We start from the raw sequence: 20,590 nt of genomic DNA on the forward strand, positions 1-20,590 counted from the left end.
AAATATGGTTGAAATAATGTCAGTTCTTGTTTCAACGTTGGTACAGCAGTTAATGCTAAATGGTTGCAAAAGGTTAATAAAATGCTTAAAAATCAACGTTGAAAAATTGTTGAAATAATGTCAGTTCTTGTTTCAACGTTGATACAACAACAGTTAATGCTAAATGGTCGCAAAAGATTAATAAAATGCTTAAAAATCAACGTTGCAATTTGGCTGAAATAATGTCAGTTCTTGTTTCAACGTTGATACAACAATTAATGCTAAATGGTCGCAAAAGTTAAGCTTAAAAACCAACGTTGAAATTTGGTTTAAATAATGTCAGGTCTTTGTTCAATGTTGATTCAATTTGCAAAATCAAAAGGTAATTCAACGTTGAAATGCCTGCTGAGATACTATAGTATTAACTAGTAAATTGATAAACTGTTATAAGTAATGTACTGAACTTTAATATTTACTAGGTTAAGGTTCAAAAACACTATCGTATCTAAGAATTTTACTTAGGTTTACTATTTTATTAAGTTTACTATAATAATTACTAAGGAAAAATTTCATATTTTCAGCAATGCACCAATACAAAATTTCTGTGGTGATACTGATAGTTTTGCTTTTCACTCCATTTTTTTTAATTATGATATCATAAAATCGTAAAAGTGCAGAACATACTATTGTCAGGATGTAATTTGTCCTGATCATTGTCAATTTTTAAACCATCTGTCAATGTCTGATAGTAAGAAAATGCTTTTACTGCCAATACAGATTACAGACCGATGCATGCATCCCTAGTATTTTTCAAGTGGGAAGGATTTTGGTGAACATGCGTGACTTGTTTGAAATGAGAAACTGTAAATGTACTTTAAATTATTTATAATTATGTTAGTCATACAATTATAATTGCATGTAACCCAATATAACCCAGATAAAGTATATTATTATAATAATGTAATTGTTATAATTACGTAGAATCAATAGAAAAATATGAATTGATTTAGTCTTGTGTTGTGTAGTCTCTACTAATGATCTAAAAATCAAGTTAAGCTTGCTGAAATAAAATAATATACAAATTCAAGTATTCTTTCATTATGAATGCAAGACTGCACCCTAATAAATGAAATTAAATCGAAACATGAGCATTGTGTATCTAATTATGTACATTAAATTTAAATGATGGGGTTAAACTCATCAATGTTTTTGGATTACGGATGTAGACATATAAAACTGAGAATAACAATAAAACGATTAATCTTATTTTCCATTCTGAATTTCCAATAAAATATATAAAAATATATATTAACAGTTTTTTCAATTGCTCCATTTTAAGTAACAATACAAATTTGTCCTCGTGTTGAAATGGCAGTTTGATAAAAAGAGAATATTTTATTTTAACAAGAGATTATAGACAATACAGACAGATGTTTGACTCATCTAAAACACGTATTCACCCAAGTCAACACATGTTTAAGACGAGCGTCAAGCTACAATTGACCACTACAGTAACAAAAACATTTCAAAACCAATGTATCTTAACGGAGAAGAACTGAAGCGTCCGCTTAACGTATAACAGAAGAGACGTTTTCTTAGAAAAAGCCTCCGTGCGTGTTCATATCTGAACCAGATGTTGGGTTCAGATACCGAACACAATCTGAACCCAAACACACAGCGTATAACCTTTGCTCTATTTTTATAGTAAAATATTTAAAGTTGGTTTATACACAGATGACATAGTGAACTGTGAAACGAGTGCTTATAAAGCTACTGACATCTTTCTCCAAAACTCTGGGCTTGACATGTCAGATGTTACAGGCAATAAACAATCCCAATGTAATAATTACTGTAGCAGGAATTCTTTATGTACAAAACAAAAGAGTAAAATATGAACTGAAACACTATACAACAGCAGTTACAGATAACCAAGATGAGAGCTTTGGGGTAACAGAGAGAGGGCAAAGAAAAGGAGGATTTGTGGTTGGTAAAGTCAGATTTAGACGAGTCCTCCCGTCTGTTGCTGGAAAACGTCAATTGTGTCTTCATCCTCCATTTCCAACTGTGGAAGAAGAACACAAGGTTATTTTTTAATCAATATCATCGCTCACAACCATCCCATTATGCAGTAGGGGTGTAACAAAACTTCAATATGGATCAATCCATCGATCAAATGTCTAACGATACTAAGCACCAATGCCTTGCATAAAATATATTCAGGTAACATCTCCTTATGCATCTATGACATAAGTGTGCATTTTTATTGAAATTTTTGTTTGCCTGTGCGTCAGTTTGCAATGCAACAACAAAGAGCCGGCAGTAAAAAGAATTGACAGATGTAGAAAAAGCCGTAGACAGCAGGACAGTCTATAAATATTGATTGGGGTTGTATTGATAAATCATGACACAATAACACCAAAACGAAACCCTGTTTCATGATGAAACATTTACGAATCTTTGTTTGGAATCAGTGGTTCGAAGCGTGTTTCAAACTGGCCAAATAACATGATTTTATCCAACGGATTCATTACGTCTTCATTGTTTCGAAACGTTTAGAAAATCCGATGGTTTACCACTAGGGGGAGTTGATCACAGATGTCACAGCTGACCAGTATGTAACAGTGTTGGGGGTAACGCATTATAGTAATGTGCATTACGTAATAATATTACTTTTCTGAAGTAACGATTAAAGTAATGCATTACTTTTTAAATGTACACATTAATATTTTTTAGTTTAATTAATTCGATAAAAAAATTAGTCACATTATGCACTCTATGAGTACACGCCTGTGTGGGAACAGTTTGAATGAGAAACTGAGATGGCAGGCCGGAGCTTGACATTTTGTGATAAAATATGAACTTTTCAGTCATAAAAAACACCTGCAAGGCCTGAAAGAAATCAAGCCTCAAAAAAGAAAAAGTAACGCAAAAGTAAATAAAGGGTAACGTAAGCATTATTTTCCATGAAAAGTAACTAAGTAACGTAATTAGTTACTTTTTTGGGGAGTAACTTAATATTGTAATGCATTACTTTTAAAAGTAACTTTCCCCAACACTGGTATCCAATATGGTTAGGTGAACTTGCGTCAGTTTTATTTAAGTTCATAAAACATTAATTCTTCTGATTTATAACACTACTGCATTTTGACAATTTTTATAGATAGATTTAACGACAAACATGTGAATAATTAAAAGTGTAGCTAGAGGGTCTGTTTGCCCTAAATAAAACTAAAAACACTTTACTTAAACTTAAAAAACACTTTTACTTTTTCTTAAAAAATATATATATATATATTGTAAAAAATGTAAAATGTTTGAGGTCTTGTTGCTTTTACAACATTTTCACCAGCAGGTGGTGCCATATTTAGGTGTTTCGAGTGCTTCAAAACAGTGATTCATTTTTCGAAGCAATTGGTTTAATTGATTCAAAGCTTAGTTTTTCCATCACTAGTGTAAAGCACGATTTCTAGGCGTGCGTAAGTTCTACGCCGTAGCTACAGTTATCCGGAGCCTGTGCGTAGCTCTGCGTAGCCTGACGTGCACCTCGCAAAATTTTTAACAGCGCGTCAGTTCTACGCGGACCGCAAGCGCTGTGATTGGTCCACCAGAACCCCTCCCGTCAGGTAAAAAAAATTGTGTCATAAATATTTTCGTTTTGCAATGGTGAAAACAAAGATTAGCCAAGTTGAGAAGTGATTTAACTCAAACTGCAACAAAAGTTGCTGTTTATTTACTTCCATCATTGCTGGTCTTCTCAAATCATACACAACAAGTTGCTGTTTCTTCTTCATTTGTGGATTAATTTGCCAAGCTTCTTCTTCTTTGACGGCGCGCGCTGCTACTGTGGTTACACGCGTGGATACTGCCTACCAGTGGTCTGCGCGTGTGTTTGCACGTCGACGCGGACGATCAGGCAAAAGTATAAATGAAAACTGACGCAGAACCTACGCTGTCGCGGCTATGCACAACTATAACGAGCCCTTAAATGGGACTTCTTCTGCAGCACATATTATGTTTCGGCACGAGAGCGCCCTTTGGCTTTTGGATGTAGCGACATTTCACTATAATTCATTTAAAAGCATGACATGAAAAATTGCACGTTTTATCTTCACACCCCTAATACCGATAAATCAATCAATTTACACCTCTGTCAAATCCAAATCATATCTCTGACTGTTTTTTAAGGTATCATATCAGAAAGAGATGTCCTACGATACAGGTGTATTATAACTGTAGGGGTGCACTGATAAATGCCGATATACACTAATAATACATGGCCGATAACTATTCTGAATCGCACAGTCGATAATATTTACAGCTATTTCATGTACTACGGCTTTTGATCAGTAAGTACTTATCAATCTGAAATCACTGTTAGTTTGAGTCGTTTATAACATGCATTTGAAAAAGCAACACTTGTCAAACATAATAATCATACATATTTTTTATTATCATGAAAATACCTGAAAAGGTTTGAAGTACAGCAATATAAATATATCCTTAAGCCATTTGCTGCAGCTGCATGTGTATGGTTCTTTGTCTACAGCGCATATTAAGTATTGCACGGGAGCGCCCTCTGGCTTTTGGATGTAGCGCCATTTCACCGTAATTCATTGAGAAGCATAGCAAGCATCATCGACCGATATATCGGTGAACCCCTATATAACTGTATTTATTAATGTATTTTACAGCTATAACAAGGGCTTTATGATAAAGGAAAGAGTGTTATCTTTTAAAACATCATAAAGCAGCATTCACATTTAACTTTTGTAAGGTACATTCAGCAGGATATAAGGTAGGGCAGGGCTTAATTTTAGGGATGGGTCAGGATGATTCATTTATAAGCATAATTACTTCTGTTAATTTTGAAATGTGTTTAAATATTTTATACAGCTGAATACTTGAACTACTCAAATGTTACTTGCATGAATCAGAGAGTGAATACAAAAAAGGAAGTGAGATGCGAGAGTGTTACGATGTCATACCTGTGCGGGCGTGTCTGTTTCATTAATGGGCTGTCCATCAAATCGAAATCGAATCTGCCTCATCGTCAATCCCTGAAAAATCAAACGTAAACGTTAGCCTGAACGTCACAACGTCTCAGTCCAAAGTCACGCTGTAGAAAGATCCAGCAGCATGTCAGATGTCCCACCCTTAGACAGGAAGAATCTGTCATTCGTGCAGTTTTTAAGCTCAGATAAGACTCCAGCTCAACTCAAACCTCTCCTCTGTGTTAATTTTTCGCACAGCAAAAATTTTGACAAGGTTTTCCTGTTGTTTGAATGGAAACAACTGTAAGGCAGGAAAGTTTCCTTCCCAGTGAATGTGTGGTAGTGAACGCTGTCCTACTTCTCCTGGCGTAATTCTGAAAGCCCACAATGAGATTAACAACCACTGCCTGTGCCAGCAAAACATGTTTCTGACCCACAAATCAGGCTGAACTTTGTGTAGTATCTGAACCTTGTGTGTATACATTGCTGGATGAGCTAATGAAGCATACAGTATATGAACATCAGTCTCATCTCTTCTCTTAGGAAACAAACCTTTAGCCGGACACTCAGGACCATTAACAGGACATAAGGGAGCGATACAGTCAGCCGACAGTAAAACTGAAGAGGAAATACATGAACACACAAAGGTTTATTGATCCGACTGAAGAGCTTTTGTGCAAATGATTGCGAGGGCATTGTGGAGTGAACAATACTCAATAGTGCTTGCTTTGAGATCTTTCAATCCATTCTGGATGTATTAGATTTAATAGCTGATCACAGTTATGCCAAAACTGCTCGCATCTGCATCCTTGAGCATAATGAAGTCATCGCTGCCTTTTTTTGGCCAAATCATCATGTCGAATCAGCATTGCTGCTCGTCTGGGAATAAGATCATTCTGATTGGCTGTTCAACATAGCCGACCATATAAAAAAAGAAGTGACGAAGCAAGCAAATGACAAAGTCAAGAGGAAGTGAACAGAACGCTGATTTTATTCATCTTTCATTCCAATACGTAAATATTTTATAAAGATGTGGCTTTTAAGACAATATGGATATATATCACAAATCCGTCTGTGGTAAAATTTGTGTGAAACTTGTTTATGTTTTGCATCGTAGCAGTCGCTAGCTCTTATGGTGCGTTCACAACAGACGCAAATGAAGCATAATGGAACCGCGAGTAATTTACATAAGTCAATGCAAAGATGTGATAGACATGCTGTGCCGCGATTCCCGTGAATGGCGCGAATTGAGCGTTTCTGCCGTTTGATGGGCATAGTGCATGATTCGCACAAAACGCAAGTTTTTTTTTTACTTTGGCGGATATTTGCGCCACGTTAACCAATCAGGAGCTTGCTCTAGTTATATTGTGATTATGACGTAGCGAGCTGAGGCAGAAATACCAAACAACAATGGAGGACAAAATCATTGTCGCTGTATGACACATCTTCGTACTTTGATAGAAACAGGAATAAAAAGGATCTTGCTTGGAAGAAAGTGAGTGAGGAGGTCGGACAAACTGTTAAGTTGTAAAAACGCTCTTTACTCAATTTGAGCTATATAGACCGTTTCATCGGGCACACGTGCGGTGACCCAATAAGCATCTGCTCCGAACTTTACTTCCGGATTCTGTTTGTTTAATGGTCTGACTAGTTGCTGAAACTGAACTCTTTAACAAATACCTCAAATGAAAATAACAAATGTTTTGGGTATCTATGTAATCTACTTGTTGTTTATTTTGCTTGTTATATAAATAAACTACTTTAAAAGGACTTTGTTGTTATTTATTCTTTGCAGAGTTTACCGGAAGTTACGTGATGACCACAAAAGCCGCGTGTGTATGTTGTTACTGCTGAAACCAGTATACATATTGATACTACAAGCTAACTAAAGTTGGCAAATTGAGTGTCTGAATTTCTTGCGCCAATGACACAAATTTTACGCACTATACAAGTTAACTTAAAATGTTCCAACTACATGCGAATAGCGCAATTTATTTGCCTTATTCGTGTCTGGTGTGAACGCACAAGCCGTTTCTCAATAGGCGTTCTTGTCTGTACTTGTGTTCTTGTGGACTTGTGAAACGTCATCAGTCGCGGCCCAAGTATTGTTCCAAATTCAAAGAATCAAGCCCAAGTTCACATAAAATCCCCGGATGTGTTCTTGATCCGACCATTTTATTGAGGATGCATCAGAGGAGACTTGTGTGGACTTATGACAGCGAAGTTTCCCAGAATGCATTTCGCGTCAGGAGTTCGTTCTTCCGAGTCTGAACTTGCAAGTTCGAACTACGAAGGACACAAGTCCGAGTTCGGCGTACTTGGTTTTGAGAAACGGCTACAGTTATAGTTTCCCATTTTGAGTAATGAATACCAACTACTGCCACCCGCAGGCAAAGAATGTACGTGCTACTTGACTGACGTCCGTTTGGTGTTTCAGCACAACTTTGGACCCAGAAGTAGTCAACACGCCAGCAATGTAGGCCGACATCATCATCTGCGCTACTTTGTTAGCATCAGTTGGGTGTGTCTCTACCCTGTGTGTGTGACTGTGTCTTACCTGTCTCTCACAGTAGGCCTTCATGAGCTTGCTGAGGGGTGTGTGTCTCTTGATTTTAAACTGGACCACCGATCCGTCCTGTCCTGCTACCTTCAGGTTGATGTGGTCATTGTTCTCTGTCTTTACACCCTCCTGAGAAATCACACACACGTGCAAATGTGAACACTTCTTTATAGGAATTAAACCTCTAATAAATGTAACATGAAAGATAGGGAATAACATTTGATCTGATCACAAATGACTCCTTCAAGGTTTTTCTAAAGAATCAGTCCCTTTCAATGACATAAGGCCATGGAAGCTGAGGAGCTGGAAGATGTTTTTCGAAAAGTAAATAAATTAATAAATACAAAAAAGCGAACATTTGCGTACTAAAGAGGCGTGTACACCAAAGCATTTAAACGTGGCTGAAAAGGGCAGGCGGACGGCGACTTTAGGCACTTGCCGGCTTTTTTCGCCTGAGCGCTTTGGTTGCTATGATACTTCTGCTTTGTTTATCAGTCGTTAAACGATGCAACGGTTGGTTGATGTGATATTTGTCCCGCCCCTCCTCCACGGTGATTGGACAGCTGAGTGAGAAGTGACATCGACGAGCTGAGCGTTTCACCCAAAATTTTTCAACTCTCTGCGCGAAACACCAAAAAGAGTGCAGGTACTCAGCGTGGACAAAACCCGCCAGCTGCCGGTGTTTTTGAAAAACGCGGCGCTTCCATTGGAAACAAAAAAAGCCGGCGCAAACGTCTTGGTGTGCATGCCCCCTAGTGTGGCATTCACACCAGACGCAGAAGAGGCGGCAAGTGCGAGTGATTTACATGTTAAGTCAATGCAAAGACCTAATAGGCATCCTGCGGCACGGTATGTGCGAATTAAGCGTTGCTGTGGGAAATGCGCAAGTTAAAAAATCTGAACTTTGGCGGATATTCGTGCCACGTTAAAGGAATAGTCTACTCATTTTCAATATTAAAATATGTTATTACCTTAACTAAGAACTGTTGAATCATCCCTCTATCATCTGTGTGTGTGCAAGTAAGCGCTGGAGCGCGCTGCGACGCTACGATAGCATTTAGCTTAGCCCCATTCATTCAATGGTACCATTTAGAGATAAAGTTAGAAGTGACCAAACACATCAACGTTTTTCCTATTTAAGACGAGTAGTTATACGAGCAAGTTTGGTGGTACAAAATAAAACATAGCGCTTTCTAAGCGGATTTAAAAGAGTAACTATATTTTATGGCGTAATAGCACTTTTGGGAGTACTTCGACTTGGCGCAGTAACACCCTCCCTCTCCCATTATGAGAGTGAGAAGGGGAGCGGACTTTTCAGGCGAGTCGAAGTACTCCCAAAAGTGCTATTACGCCATAAAATATAGTTCCTCTTTTAAATCCGCTTAGAAAAGCGCTACGTTTTATTTTGTACCACCAAACTTGCTCATATAACTACTCGTCTTAAATAGGAAAAACGTTGATGTGTTTGGTCACTTCTAACTTTATCTCTAAATGGCAGCATTGAATGAATGGGGCTAAGCTAAATGCTATCGTAGCGTCGCAGCGCGCTCCAGCGCTTACGTGCACACACACAGATGATAGAGGGATGATTCAACAGTTCTTAGTTAAGGTAATAACATATTTTAATATTGAAAATGAGTAGACTATTCCTTTAACCAACCAGGAGCTTGCTCTAGTAGTGACGTGATTACAGGGAGAGAGCAGAGTCGCTGAAGCCCCTCCCATGATGCAAATTTCTGTGTGAGTGTTTCAAATTAATGAAAATTTGCGTCATGGGAGGGGCTTCTGCAACACTTCGGCTTTCATGCGCGAATAAAGCGAGTAAACTCAAAATGGTCAAGCGTCCTACTGGGTTTTTTGAAAAGCACGTGTCAGCACGTGTTTGCCGCCTCTACCGCGGCTAGTATGAATGCACCGTAATGCTTAAACTGACACACAATTTGAACAATCGATTCAGACTCCCTACTCACTTAGGGAATCGTAAGTGAAGTGAATCGTAATAAGCTATTTATATGACATTTTATAATTAAAAATACAATTACACAAATGGAACAATAACATTTTATCAATACACTTTACATATTGTTTACATTTTATTACAAAGTAACTTACACAGGGCATTACATTTATACATTTGGGCTTATTGAGACTGAACCCATAACCTCTGAGTTGCTAATGTAATGCTACCATTACAGGAACACTAACTAAAGTAGAAATAAATATGAATAAAAACAGAATGAAAAAGCAATAGTATTACTTACAACATTTTGCATACTTAAAAATGTGATAATAAAACAGAAATGTGAATATTTATCAGTGATGCTCAGTGTGTGATGGATGCTCACATTAAACTAAAATAAAACCATGTTTCCATTACACCTTAGCAAGAAAAGATGCAGACTTACTATCAATACATAGCTGGGTTGTTATAAATGTGATATTTTAACCCTCATGTCTTGCAAAATTATTTGCACTATTTGAATGCGTATGTGTGTGTCGCGCGCGGTGTGAGCTCGCTCGCTCGCTACGCGCGTTCACACGTCTTCTTCCGGTGTATCCTAGGCGGCAGTTACAGGATTTATCCACTACGCGTGATATTTTTTACATTAAATATCAAACAGTACGCATATTTACATTTTCCCCAATCCCTCACGCAATACAAACTGTAAATTATAATAAATAATCGCCACATTTTTTAACGTTACTCACCTTTGGTTTCTCGTCGGCCATGGTTATTGTAATTGCGCTTCTCTACGCCGCCACACAAAGACACCGCGGGGACGCGCACGTCCGCGCTCCCGATTAAAAGCGAACACGACGTGCGCGGTCACGAGAGTGGCGCTCGTTCACCGCGATATGTGGCGATTTGCTAATGCGGGTCACGGGGCAGTGTGTGACGCGGAGTGGTGAGGTCATGCGCGAGACCAGGCAGCGTGCATGGCGCTGCTGGAAACGGGAACGCGCATTTGTCCACAATGTCTTTTCTTCACCAAATACGTTGATTATTTCATAATAGGCATCATATATCAACTTAAACATGGCGGCGGCATCCATTACAGAGATGAACATTGAGTATTTAAACACTGATGAAGATCCTGAGGGAATGTTCTCACAATGTGGTGAAGAAGGGAAGCCATTTTGTCCCTCACAGATCAAGATCATGGGTCTCAAACCTCATCCTGCCTGAAGGCTTTCATTTGCTTGTTCAGGTGTGGTTTTGTGGTTTATTTGAGCTTAAGTCTACAGAATGGTCTTCAGGAAAAGGATTTAATCCTTACTATTAAAATAATACAATTTATTTAATAATTAAATAGACAAAATGGTTGTTAAATTATTATAAAGATATCCAGTCACTTAACACATATCTTAACTAAAAAAATATAAAATTAAATAAAGTCCTGAAAAAGTGATGAAATTGTTACACTTTAAAACTAAAACTGAAAATTATTATTTAATATTAAAGCATTATGGAAACGTATCAAGAAATATTTTATTTGTTAATACATAATCAAACATTACTTTATAAATATTTAAATGAATGTTTACTAAAAATAAAAATATAATATATAAAAGACGTTGTGTGCTGTCTTGCTTTGTTTTTTATTCGCATGTTTCAAAAGTAAACTGTATTTCTGATCAGGCGTTTATTGAGTCGTCCTGTCCCGATTGCGTCGCGGGTCCTTCTGTCAGTGGCGCGCGATCTCTCTGTGCGCACTGTACTGACATAAATCAATACATTAAAATATAATTTTACCTTTACTTGAGAGGATTTAATATCTGTGTAATGGAGGAGGTAGATGTGGTGCCCGAGCCCACCGTAAGTACATATTTATTATTGCTCATATTTTCGTACAACATGCTTTTGTAGGACTCATCTTCAAATACACATGTAGGTAACTTGTGCAATTTATTCGTCATAAAACCTTACAGCAGTATGATTGACATTTAGTTTACTTATTTCTCTTTCCTGCAGCTCATTCCTGGCGCTGGATATCACCAGACACACTTGGGTTTTGAATGGGGTCCTGGTGATCTGTTAGTTTACGAGACACACTACATGCCGAAAGGTAACTTTTTCATCTCCCTAATAAACCTTGGAAACCACATGAAGTCTGCTTTTGTTAAAGGACACCTATTATGGCCATTTTACAAGATGTTATATAAGTCTCACGTGTGCACAGAATGTGTCTGTGAAGTTTCAGTTCAAAATACCCCATATATCATTTATTATGTCATGTCCAAAATGACCCTATTTGGGTGGGAGCAAAAACGCACTGTTTTAATGTTTGTACCTTTAAAAGAAAACGAGCAACAGCTCCTCACTCTCTTACAAACAGACAGTGAGCACATTTAGTTAAAAAAGATCTGATTAATTCAGTCTGAGACAAAAGTATCTAGTGGACTGGGTACAACTCACTAAGGGTGTAAACTATGGTAATGCAGGACTGTAAGTGGGCGGGGCTTTAGTATTGTGACCTCACACTGATAAGAGAATCAAAACGGCAAGTCTAATGAGACCGCTTTGGTTTAATGAGGATTAAAAAACAGGTGTATTTTTTCATTGTAGGGTGATTGTGTTCACCTTTTGCATAATAGGTGCCCTTTAATGGCACATATTTCTGCTCAGGTCCGAGGTCTGCAGGTTCCCCGTTCGTCCACGTCGTGAGGAAAGATGAAGACAACTGCTCTCCCATCCTGCGCAAGCTCTTCAACGAGTCCCATCACATCTTCGTGGGGCTGCAGAAGATTGAAGAGGACGCACCCAGCAAAAACAAGAAGTCACAGTAAGAGAACCACCCCAAACTATGACACTTCTGAAACACGTGACCTGCTGAAATGTGAAGGTTGATGATGTATGTGGTTGTGTCCTGCAGGTTCGTGAGCATCAGTAAGAACTACAGATCTGTGATCAGAGCCTGCATGGAAGAACTTCAGCAGGGTGCAGGTGAGTGATGATGTCACACAATTCATATGCATGGTAATGATTCATTTTACTAACAGCTGTGATTGAAATCCTCTCTCTTTTCTTCACAGTTTTAACTCAAGACAAATCTTTAGCATCACAGTATGGAGATCAGGTACATACATAGCTGTCCTCTGGAAGACACATGCTTTAGAGACAACACACACTCGTAACTGAACCTGTTTATTGGAAGTTATTCAGTCTCACTCCGTTAAGTAAAAGAATGGGATTTATTTGCATGAATTGCTCTTTAAATCAATTAACCGCATGGCTTTCTCTTAAGGTCTCTATTCTTCTGGCTATTGAGCTCATTTGGAACTTGTGCGAGGTCCTTTTCATAGATGCGGCTCCAGGTAATTTCTCTCTGCAATTTCTGTTCTGTATGAATTAAAGTCTGTGTAAAGTGATATGAAATATGTTCTGAGTTTGTCACACCACATAAAAATGTTTTATTATCCACCCAGTCAAATTTATATGATCAAACGGCAGCATGTCTGCTGTCGGCGCTGAAACCACGTCCACTCGTGGTTAGGGTTGCAACGGGCAGACAGATTCCGGGGGGAAAAATGCGGTACATATATGGGAACTTTCCATAAGAACTTAATTTTGGGATATTTTGGAAATGTTCCAAATTGGAAACTGAACAGGAATTATTTAGAAATGTAGGGAACTATATATTAGAAACAAACTATATGATATATAAACTACATCATATAGACGGTTTCAGCAGTAACAACATAAACATGCGGCTTTCGTGGCCAACATGTAATGTTCAGTAAACTCTGCTAAGAATAAATAACAACAAAATCCATTTAAAGTAGTTTATTTATATAACAAGCAAAATAAACAACACAAAGATTACCTAGGACACCAAAACATTTGTTATTCTCGACGAGGTATTTGTCAGTCCCTCCAGAAAAATGCGATTATGCGATCGCATGATTCAATGCATAATCAGTCAAAGTCCACATATTTATGCAGAGGACTCAATTTTTCAAAACGCCGCACTTTTGCTGCATAAATTGCAGATTTCCACCTGCCCGGGGCTTGCATGATTTCATAATCCCCTTATTTTTATAGCAATAAGTCACATATATCTTAGCAGAAAGTTGAAAAATGTTGCACTTACGTCACACAAGCGCAGCCATGTCCCCAGTTGCTATGGGAACGTTATGAAGTGATGTGAACATTATTGAAAAGCTGCAAACTGATTTTTGCAAGTTCACGCAGTTTTTTGCAAGTTCACGCAAGTTAATTTTTGCCTGCAACAATCCCCGAAAAACTTTGCGTGCTTCTGGAAGGACTGATTTGTTCAAGAGTTCAGTTTAGCAACTACTCAGACCATTAAACAAACAGAAACCGGAAGTAAAGTTCCGACCAGATGTTTAATCGCGTCACCGCACGTGCATCCGATGAAACCGTCTATACAAACATAAATAAACATTTTGTTTGGTCATAAGCTGACATGCATGCAAGTTAATACAAATAAAAAAAACATTTTGAGTGATTTAATTGATCCAATTTAATTAATTGGAAAATTCCAAATTGGAAACTTAATGGAAATGTATAGGGAGTTAAGAGGAATTTATGGAAATTATTTGGAAATTTCTATAAACTATATCATATACAAATACAAATAAACATTTTGTGTGGTCATAAACAGACATGCAGGGTAATACAAGTTTTGAAGAATCCTGATACTTATGCTCATCAAGCCTGGATTTATTTGATCAAAAACCCTTCAGATTTTTTTTTAACTACATCCAAGTTCCTTGTTATAAGCAACTCAAATTCCCAGTTTATTCCCATTAATTCCCATGGAAAATTTCCCGCCTTGAAAATTCCTGGAATTTTGCAACTCTATACGTGGTAAAGCTGTCGTCTCTCTCAACTTTCAAACACCGCTGCAACCTGAATGGATGCTCGCGGTTGGTTTAAGGGGTGTCATTGAGTTACAGTTTTAGCCCCGCCCAAATAATCCTAATCACAGAAATGTGGAAAAACGGTGTAACTCCACAATTCAGTACTACACAGTTCACAGTCATTGTCATGTGTTTCAGCAATACATTTATAACATTTATAACGTGTTTAGAAACAATTCTCTGAAATTACTTTACAAAAACTTTAAAACTCTTTTCTGTGATCTGTAGCTGGCACTTTACTTCTGTACCTGCTGGACTGGATACGTTTGCATAAGTCTGATGTGGATACCAGAGCGAGTGAGGTGCTACAGAGTGACAGCCCCACACAACATCACTCCTACTGGGATGTGGTATGAAGCTCGTGACCTTTGACATCCTTACATCACCAACCACCTGCATCCTCATATTTACTCTCTTTCTCTTTTTCTTTCTTTCCAGGTGATTAGTTTTGTTCTGCAGGGCCGTATGGATGAAGCCCGTCAGGTGCTGTCGAAACAGGCGTCTATGCGCCCAGAAAGTAACTCTGTGTTTAAGCGTATGGACACACTGTTCCAGAGCATGCCTATATTTAACGTACGTATATCATTACGCATGAGTAAAATGTAAGCATTCATCGAGTGACATCAATGTTCATGTATTAATGATTGTTTGTATATTTATGTAAAGCCTACAGGCACCCAAACGCTATCAGAGTTTGATGTCAAATGGAGGCACTGGCACGAGGAATGCGATCGCTGTCTGCAGGACAACACTTTTGCTAGCAACCCCCACCTGGAGGCCATCTGCAAGGTAAGACATCCATTGATACATCTCCTGATCTCCACTGATGACCCGTATAAACCTACAGACGCTTTATCACTGTCATCTCAGATTATGGTTGGCGATGAAGACGCTCTGCTGGAACACCGAGAGTTACTGAGCACCTGGTATCACTTCCTGGTGACCCGACTGCTCTTCTCTCACCCCACGGTCAAACCGCCCGACCTTCACTACTACGCCCAAGTAAACACACATGGCACACTAACAAAGCTACAGAATAACAATGATCTTTATAATGTGACCAACACGTGTTGAATATTGTGTGTTTACGTTTTAGTCCAGCATGAGCATGTTTTTGGGCCCACGGGTGTCTCCTGAACCTCTGGACACTATTGTGCTGTCAGCGTTTGAGTTTGACCTGCATCAGGTCATCAAAGACAGCAGGTGAGATGATACGGATAAACACACACACATCATAAAAACATAAACGCACATCACTAACAAACACGTGTTGATGTTTTCTCAGTTTTGTGCTGAATAACTGGTGGTTTGTGGCTCATCTGACGGATCTGTTGGACCATTGTAAACTCCTGCAGTCGCACAACCTCGAGTGTGTATCTCGCACATCACTTATAAAAGTACCATGCATATAACTTGAATAATAATAATAATAATGAATGTTGTGCTGTGTTTGTAGTTTTGGGTCTAACCTGCGTGAGTTTCTGGTTTTGGAGTACGCCTCCGGTCTCTTCACACACCACAGGTGAGTCAAACCTTCATCAAGTCGAGAGCTAAACAAATCTCGATCTCTGTATCATTTCAGTATGTTTATGTTTGTATTAGTCTGTGGCAGCTGGCCGTGGATTATTTCGATCACTGTCCTGAGTTCGGTCGAGTGTATCTGGAGTTACAGATCGAGAGGATTCCACTGGACACCGAACGCAAAGCTGTCAAAGTCTTGCGGATCTGTGAAGACAGACAGATGACTGAACAGGGTGAGACATCAGCAGCATCAGTTTCCTTTTTATATACCAGTCGATCATTACACGTCTAATGAGATGGTTTGTTTTCAGATTTAACCCACAAGATAAAACTGATTGTGTGTTTGTGTTTGTTCAGTACGAAGTATCTGTAAGATCATGGCTAAGCGATCTCTGAGGAATAACAGACTGGGATCTGCTTTGTCCTGGAGCATCCGTGCCAAAGACGCAGCGTTAGCTACGCTAATCTCTGAGAGGTCTGTCTGTCAGTATCATCTTCAGTACATAATCATCACATTGCTTTTGTATTCCTAACCTCTTGTGTGTTTACAGGTTTCTTCAGGATTACAAGAATAAAGGCTCATTCACAGATCTGGATTTACTGGATAATCTCGGTTCCGCTATGCTGCTCAGTGACAGACTCACATTTTTAGGTATGACATAAGCAGGGATCTCATATTTCAGTCTCTGAGCTGTTTAACTGACCTGAGAGCAGTTTAAATTCATCAGAACAAATCAATCATCCAGCTGTACCTCAGGGGCTCTGTAAAACTTCTTGGCTTTACTGTAAGTCATCTATCAGTAAATGTGATTTCACGGATAGCTGACATCACCACAACACATGACCCAGTCAGTGAACACCAAGCTAATATCATCCTGCATAATCAGTGCTGATGTGTGTTTGTAGGGAAGTACCGTGAGTTTCACAGGCTTTATGGAGAAAAGCGTTTCTCAGATGCCGCAAAACTCCTCCTGTCCCTCATGACGGCAAACATCGCCCCTCGCAGTATGTGGATGACCCTGCTGATAGACGCCCTTCCCCTGCTGGAGCAGAGAGAGGTACGTCACACTCCTCCTAAACTCAACATCACATGCGTTTCAGGGCTCGAAATGTACTTTTTCTCAAATTTAAAAGTTTAGAAAAAAAAATTACGAGCATCCATTGAAAATTATAGGAGCACCACAACTTGAGCTTAAATTATTTGCCACACACTTGTGCTTGACCGATTTTTAAACCAGCTCTTATGTGCTTACAAGTTGTAGATTCATGGGGCTCTTATAAAAACCATTTAATGTTATTTTAAATTATTCATTTTATATTCAGTTTTTATTTTCACAAATCCCATTTTTTTCTGTTTTAATTTTGCTGGATTTTCACTTTTTCTTTAATGGTTAATAAAATTTTACTTATTAAACGGCATGTTTTATAAACTGAATTCATAAAATGTTAGTACTGGGCAAAGATTAATCGCAATTAATCACATATAAAATAGAAGTGATTTTTTTTTTAATAATATATGTGTTAAATAGATATATACATATTTACATATATTAGGGCTGGACAATCTCATACAAAATAAAAGTTATTTTTTGCATAATATGAGTTTGTAATGTGTGTAAATATTATGTATATTTAAACACACACATACATACATATATATACATTTAAGAAATGTTTTATTTAAATATCTTTTTTATTTATATATAACTTAGAATATATAAAAATATAAATAAATATTAGAGCTGGGCATAGATTAATCTCATACAAAATAAAAGTAATTTGTTTGCATAATATATGAGTTTATGCGTAATTAGTATGTGTGTATATATAAATACACACACATTCATGTATGTATTTAAGAAACATTTAAATGTGTATATATTTATTTATATTTTAATATATTCTAAATTATATATAAATAAAAAAACGATATTTAAATAAAACATTTCTTAAATGTGTATATATGTGTGTGCGCTTGTGTGTGTGTTTAAATATTTACACACATCACAAACTCCTATATTATGCAAAAAATACTTTTATTTTGTATGAGATTAATCTATGCCCAGCTCTTACACACACACATGCACGCATTTAAGAAACATTTTCATGTGTATATATATTTATTTCTATTTTTTATATATTCTATATTATAAAACGAATCTGAAATGACTACATGTATGTGTGGTTAAATATACATAATAATTACACATAGTACACACACACACATATATTATGCAAACATCACTTTTATTTTGAATGCGATTAATCTTTGCCCAGCACTACAATTTATATTTTCTAATAAATAATTTATATTTATAATCAAATAAAAAACAATACATTTTCATCAAAACATTGCATTTTTATATTTTGTCAAAGTGGAACAAACAAAACTTTGTTTAAATTAAAAATTTAAAAAAGTACAAATCTTTTAAGGGTGATTGTTATTTAAGAAATAAAAATAATTAAAAATCATTATTTTTTTATTATTTTAAAAGCAGATTTTTACCATGCAATAGTTATATATTTCTGTCAACTTCAGACTTTTATTTTGATGGGTTGTCATTGTGTATTTGACTACAGCATTTACATTTAGCAGACGCTTTTGTTTAAAGCGACTTACAAAAACAATAGAAGCAATTATAGCAACACAAGAACAGCAATACATAGGTGCATTGGAAATAGTCTCATCTAGTTCAACACAGTATACATAGCCAAGGAATGGTTAATATATATTTTTTTCATTTCTCAATGAAACAGTGAAATCTGTGTTAACACTGACAGCAGCTCTGAATATGAACTTCATGAATTCATGTCCTCGAATGCTAAAACAGCACGAAACTGAGTCGTAGGTGTAAAATTTCATTATTTTAAAAATGTAAATGATTTTATAATAACGTTTCATAAAAAAATTAAAACCGGTTGCACCACAACAATCATTTGCACTCGCACAAACGCTCCCAATATGTTTTGAGGTCGCGCCAATTTAATTTCAGAAGCATGTCTGACCAAAAAGGTTGCAATTTCGAGCCATGTGTTTATCTGACGCTCTTATCTAAAGACCTACAAACCCATGACATGAATGTTACAGAATGTAAAGTTCACATTAGTACTGAATGTAGGTGTGTCAATGAAACAGTAGTTGGTCACCTACCTCATTGATCTCTCCCGGTGTGGACTTTTCTTCAATTGCAGCGTATTGTTTTTGTTTTGTAGGTGATATTTTCTGTGGAGCAGACATATGAGCTCATGTCCTGTCTTGAGGAACTGACCTCCAGAAGCAAAGACTCCCAGCAGACAGCACAGGTACCACTCATCCTCTTGCATAGTTCCCCACGGGTCAGCTTACTTCACTTTGGCCTGGTTATCTTTTCCATTGAGTTTAGTAACACTTCAGAGTGGGAGGGATTATAGGCGTGTCGTTACATTTGATTAACCCAATAACTTGGTTTTGATAAACCATTCTCTGCAAGCATGTGAAAAAATAGCTTATTGAAATTTGGTTCCCCTTGTGATGTCAAAAGGGGATCTTCTTATAATAATACCACCCATTAATCTGCTCTATCGAACCATGGCACTGCTATTTGAAAGAGAGAAATTGACAGCACAATTGAGCTACAATTTCAACAAACCACCATTATGGTGATCAGTGTTTGCATTTCATCAGCTCATTTGCATTTAAATGACACATTTTTGCTTGGCAATTTCAACATGTTATAATAAATGATCTATATAGTATTTTGCGCTAAAACGCACATATGTACTCTGGGGACACTAAAGATTTATTTTACATTAAAAAAAATCTCCCAAGTCCTCTTTAAACTATCATTTTGATCCAGGTTTACATTTTACAGTAAACATAGATTATGATTGAACAGACAAGGCGGTGCTTCATGACAAATGCGTCAACACATCTTGTTCATTGTGTCACAATATCTGAGCTTTGCCATTTATCCTGCCACATTGCGCCGTTAATTAATACAAGACATTTTTTTTTACTAGATCATCAAATGTTTTTATTTTGAATCATTTAGATTGCTGATGTATGTATACTGATTTATAATTCAAAAACTACACTTCCTTTAATCCTTTGCCCACGTATTTCCTTTTTGAATGACAACGTCAACATCGTTTATGTTTAGTTACACCGGCAAATTAATCATGTCGGACAAAATAAATCGCAGATGAAGGTTTTTAAAGTTTTAAAATAAAATTGTTAATCTGTGTTTAAATTTAAGTGGTGCAACTCAAATTAAAATTAAACTGAGATCAACAAACCCTAGATTAGCTCTAAACTCTGCATAATGTTTAGCTATAAATGAAGTGTTGTTTGTTTGTTTCTTTCAGGAAGATGACATCGAGTCAACTAAGATTGAACTCTTGCGTCTCGCTCTGGCTCGAAATCTGGCCATGGCCATCGTGAAGGAGGGAACGATAGAAACATGAAATCATTCCAACATCAGATCTCAACCTCTTGCTTTTGTGTACTGTAAATACTTCAAAATATTTGAATAACATGTCTTTATTAATAAACCTTTTCCAGTATTTGCATTCATTCTGTCGTTTATTTAAACAGTTTGTATGATGGAAAGCAGTTGGACATTTTCAGTAACACATCTTAAAGGTACAGTAGCTAAATTAGTGTCAGAGAGGATGG

The 20,590-nt window shown here is 37.2% G+C and overlaps 2 protein-coding genes across 2 annotated transcripts; one reads left to right on the forward strand and one right to left on the reverse strand.

The window, feature by feature from the left end:
• Nucleotides 1–1,354: 1,354 nt before the first annotated feature.
• Nucleotides 1,355–10,398, reverse strand: sumo2b (small ubiquitin like modifier 2b). Its single transcript, XM_065278276.1, has 4 exons — nt 10,240–10,398; nt 7,528–7,659; nt 4,965–5,036; nt 1,355–2,041 (listed from the first exon to the last, which is right to left on the reverse strand). Exons 1-4 carry the CDS (start codon nt 10,258–10,260, stop codon nt 1,979–1,981), a joined length of 288 nt encoding a protein of 95 aa, XP_065134348.1. The 5' UTR covers nt 10,261–10,398; the 3' UTR covers nt 1,355–1,978.
• A 636-nt stretch (nt 10,399–11,034) lies between these two features.
• Nucleotides 11,035–20,478, forward strand: nup85 (nucleoporin 85). The gene is made up of 19 exons (XM_065278258.2): nt 11,035–11,347; nt 11,504–11,597; nt 12,158–12,314; nt 12,405–12,475; nt 12,565–12,608; nt 12,777–12,846; nt 14,644–14,765; nt 14,854–14,988; nt 15,082–15,204; nt 15,286–15,417; nt 15,512–15,618; nt 15,701–15,784; nt 15,872–15,937; nt 16,018–16,169; nt 16,294–16,411; nt 16,488–16,588; nt 16,843–16,994; nt 19,150–19,239; nt 20,281–20,478. Exons 1-19 carry the CDS (start codon nt 11,315–11,317, stop codon nt 20,377–20,379), a joined length of 1,950 nt encoding a protein of 649 aa, XP_065134330.1. The 5' UTR covers nt 11,035–11,314; the 3' UTR covers nt 20,380–20,478.
• Nucleotides 20,479–20,590: the final 112 nt, after the last annotated feature.

Source organism: Paramisgurnus dabryanus, chromosome 3 (assembly GCF_030506205.2).
Source record: "Paramisgurnus dabryanus chromosome 3, PD_genome_1.1, whole genome shotgun sequence".
NCBI classification, from domain to species: domain Eukaryota; kingdom Metazoa; phylum Chordata; class Actinopteri; order Cypriniformes; family Cobitidae; genus Paramisgurnus; species Paramisgurnus dabryanus.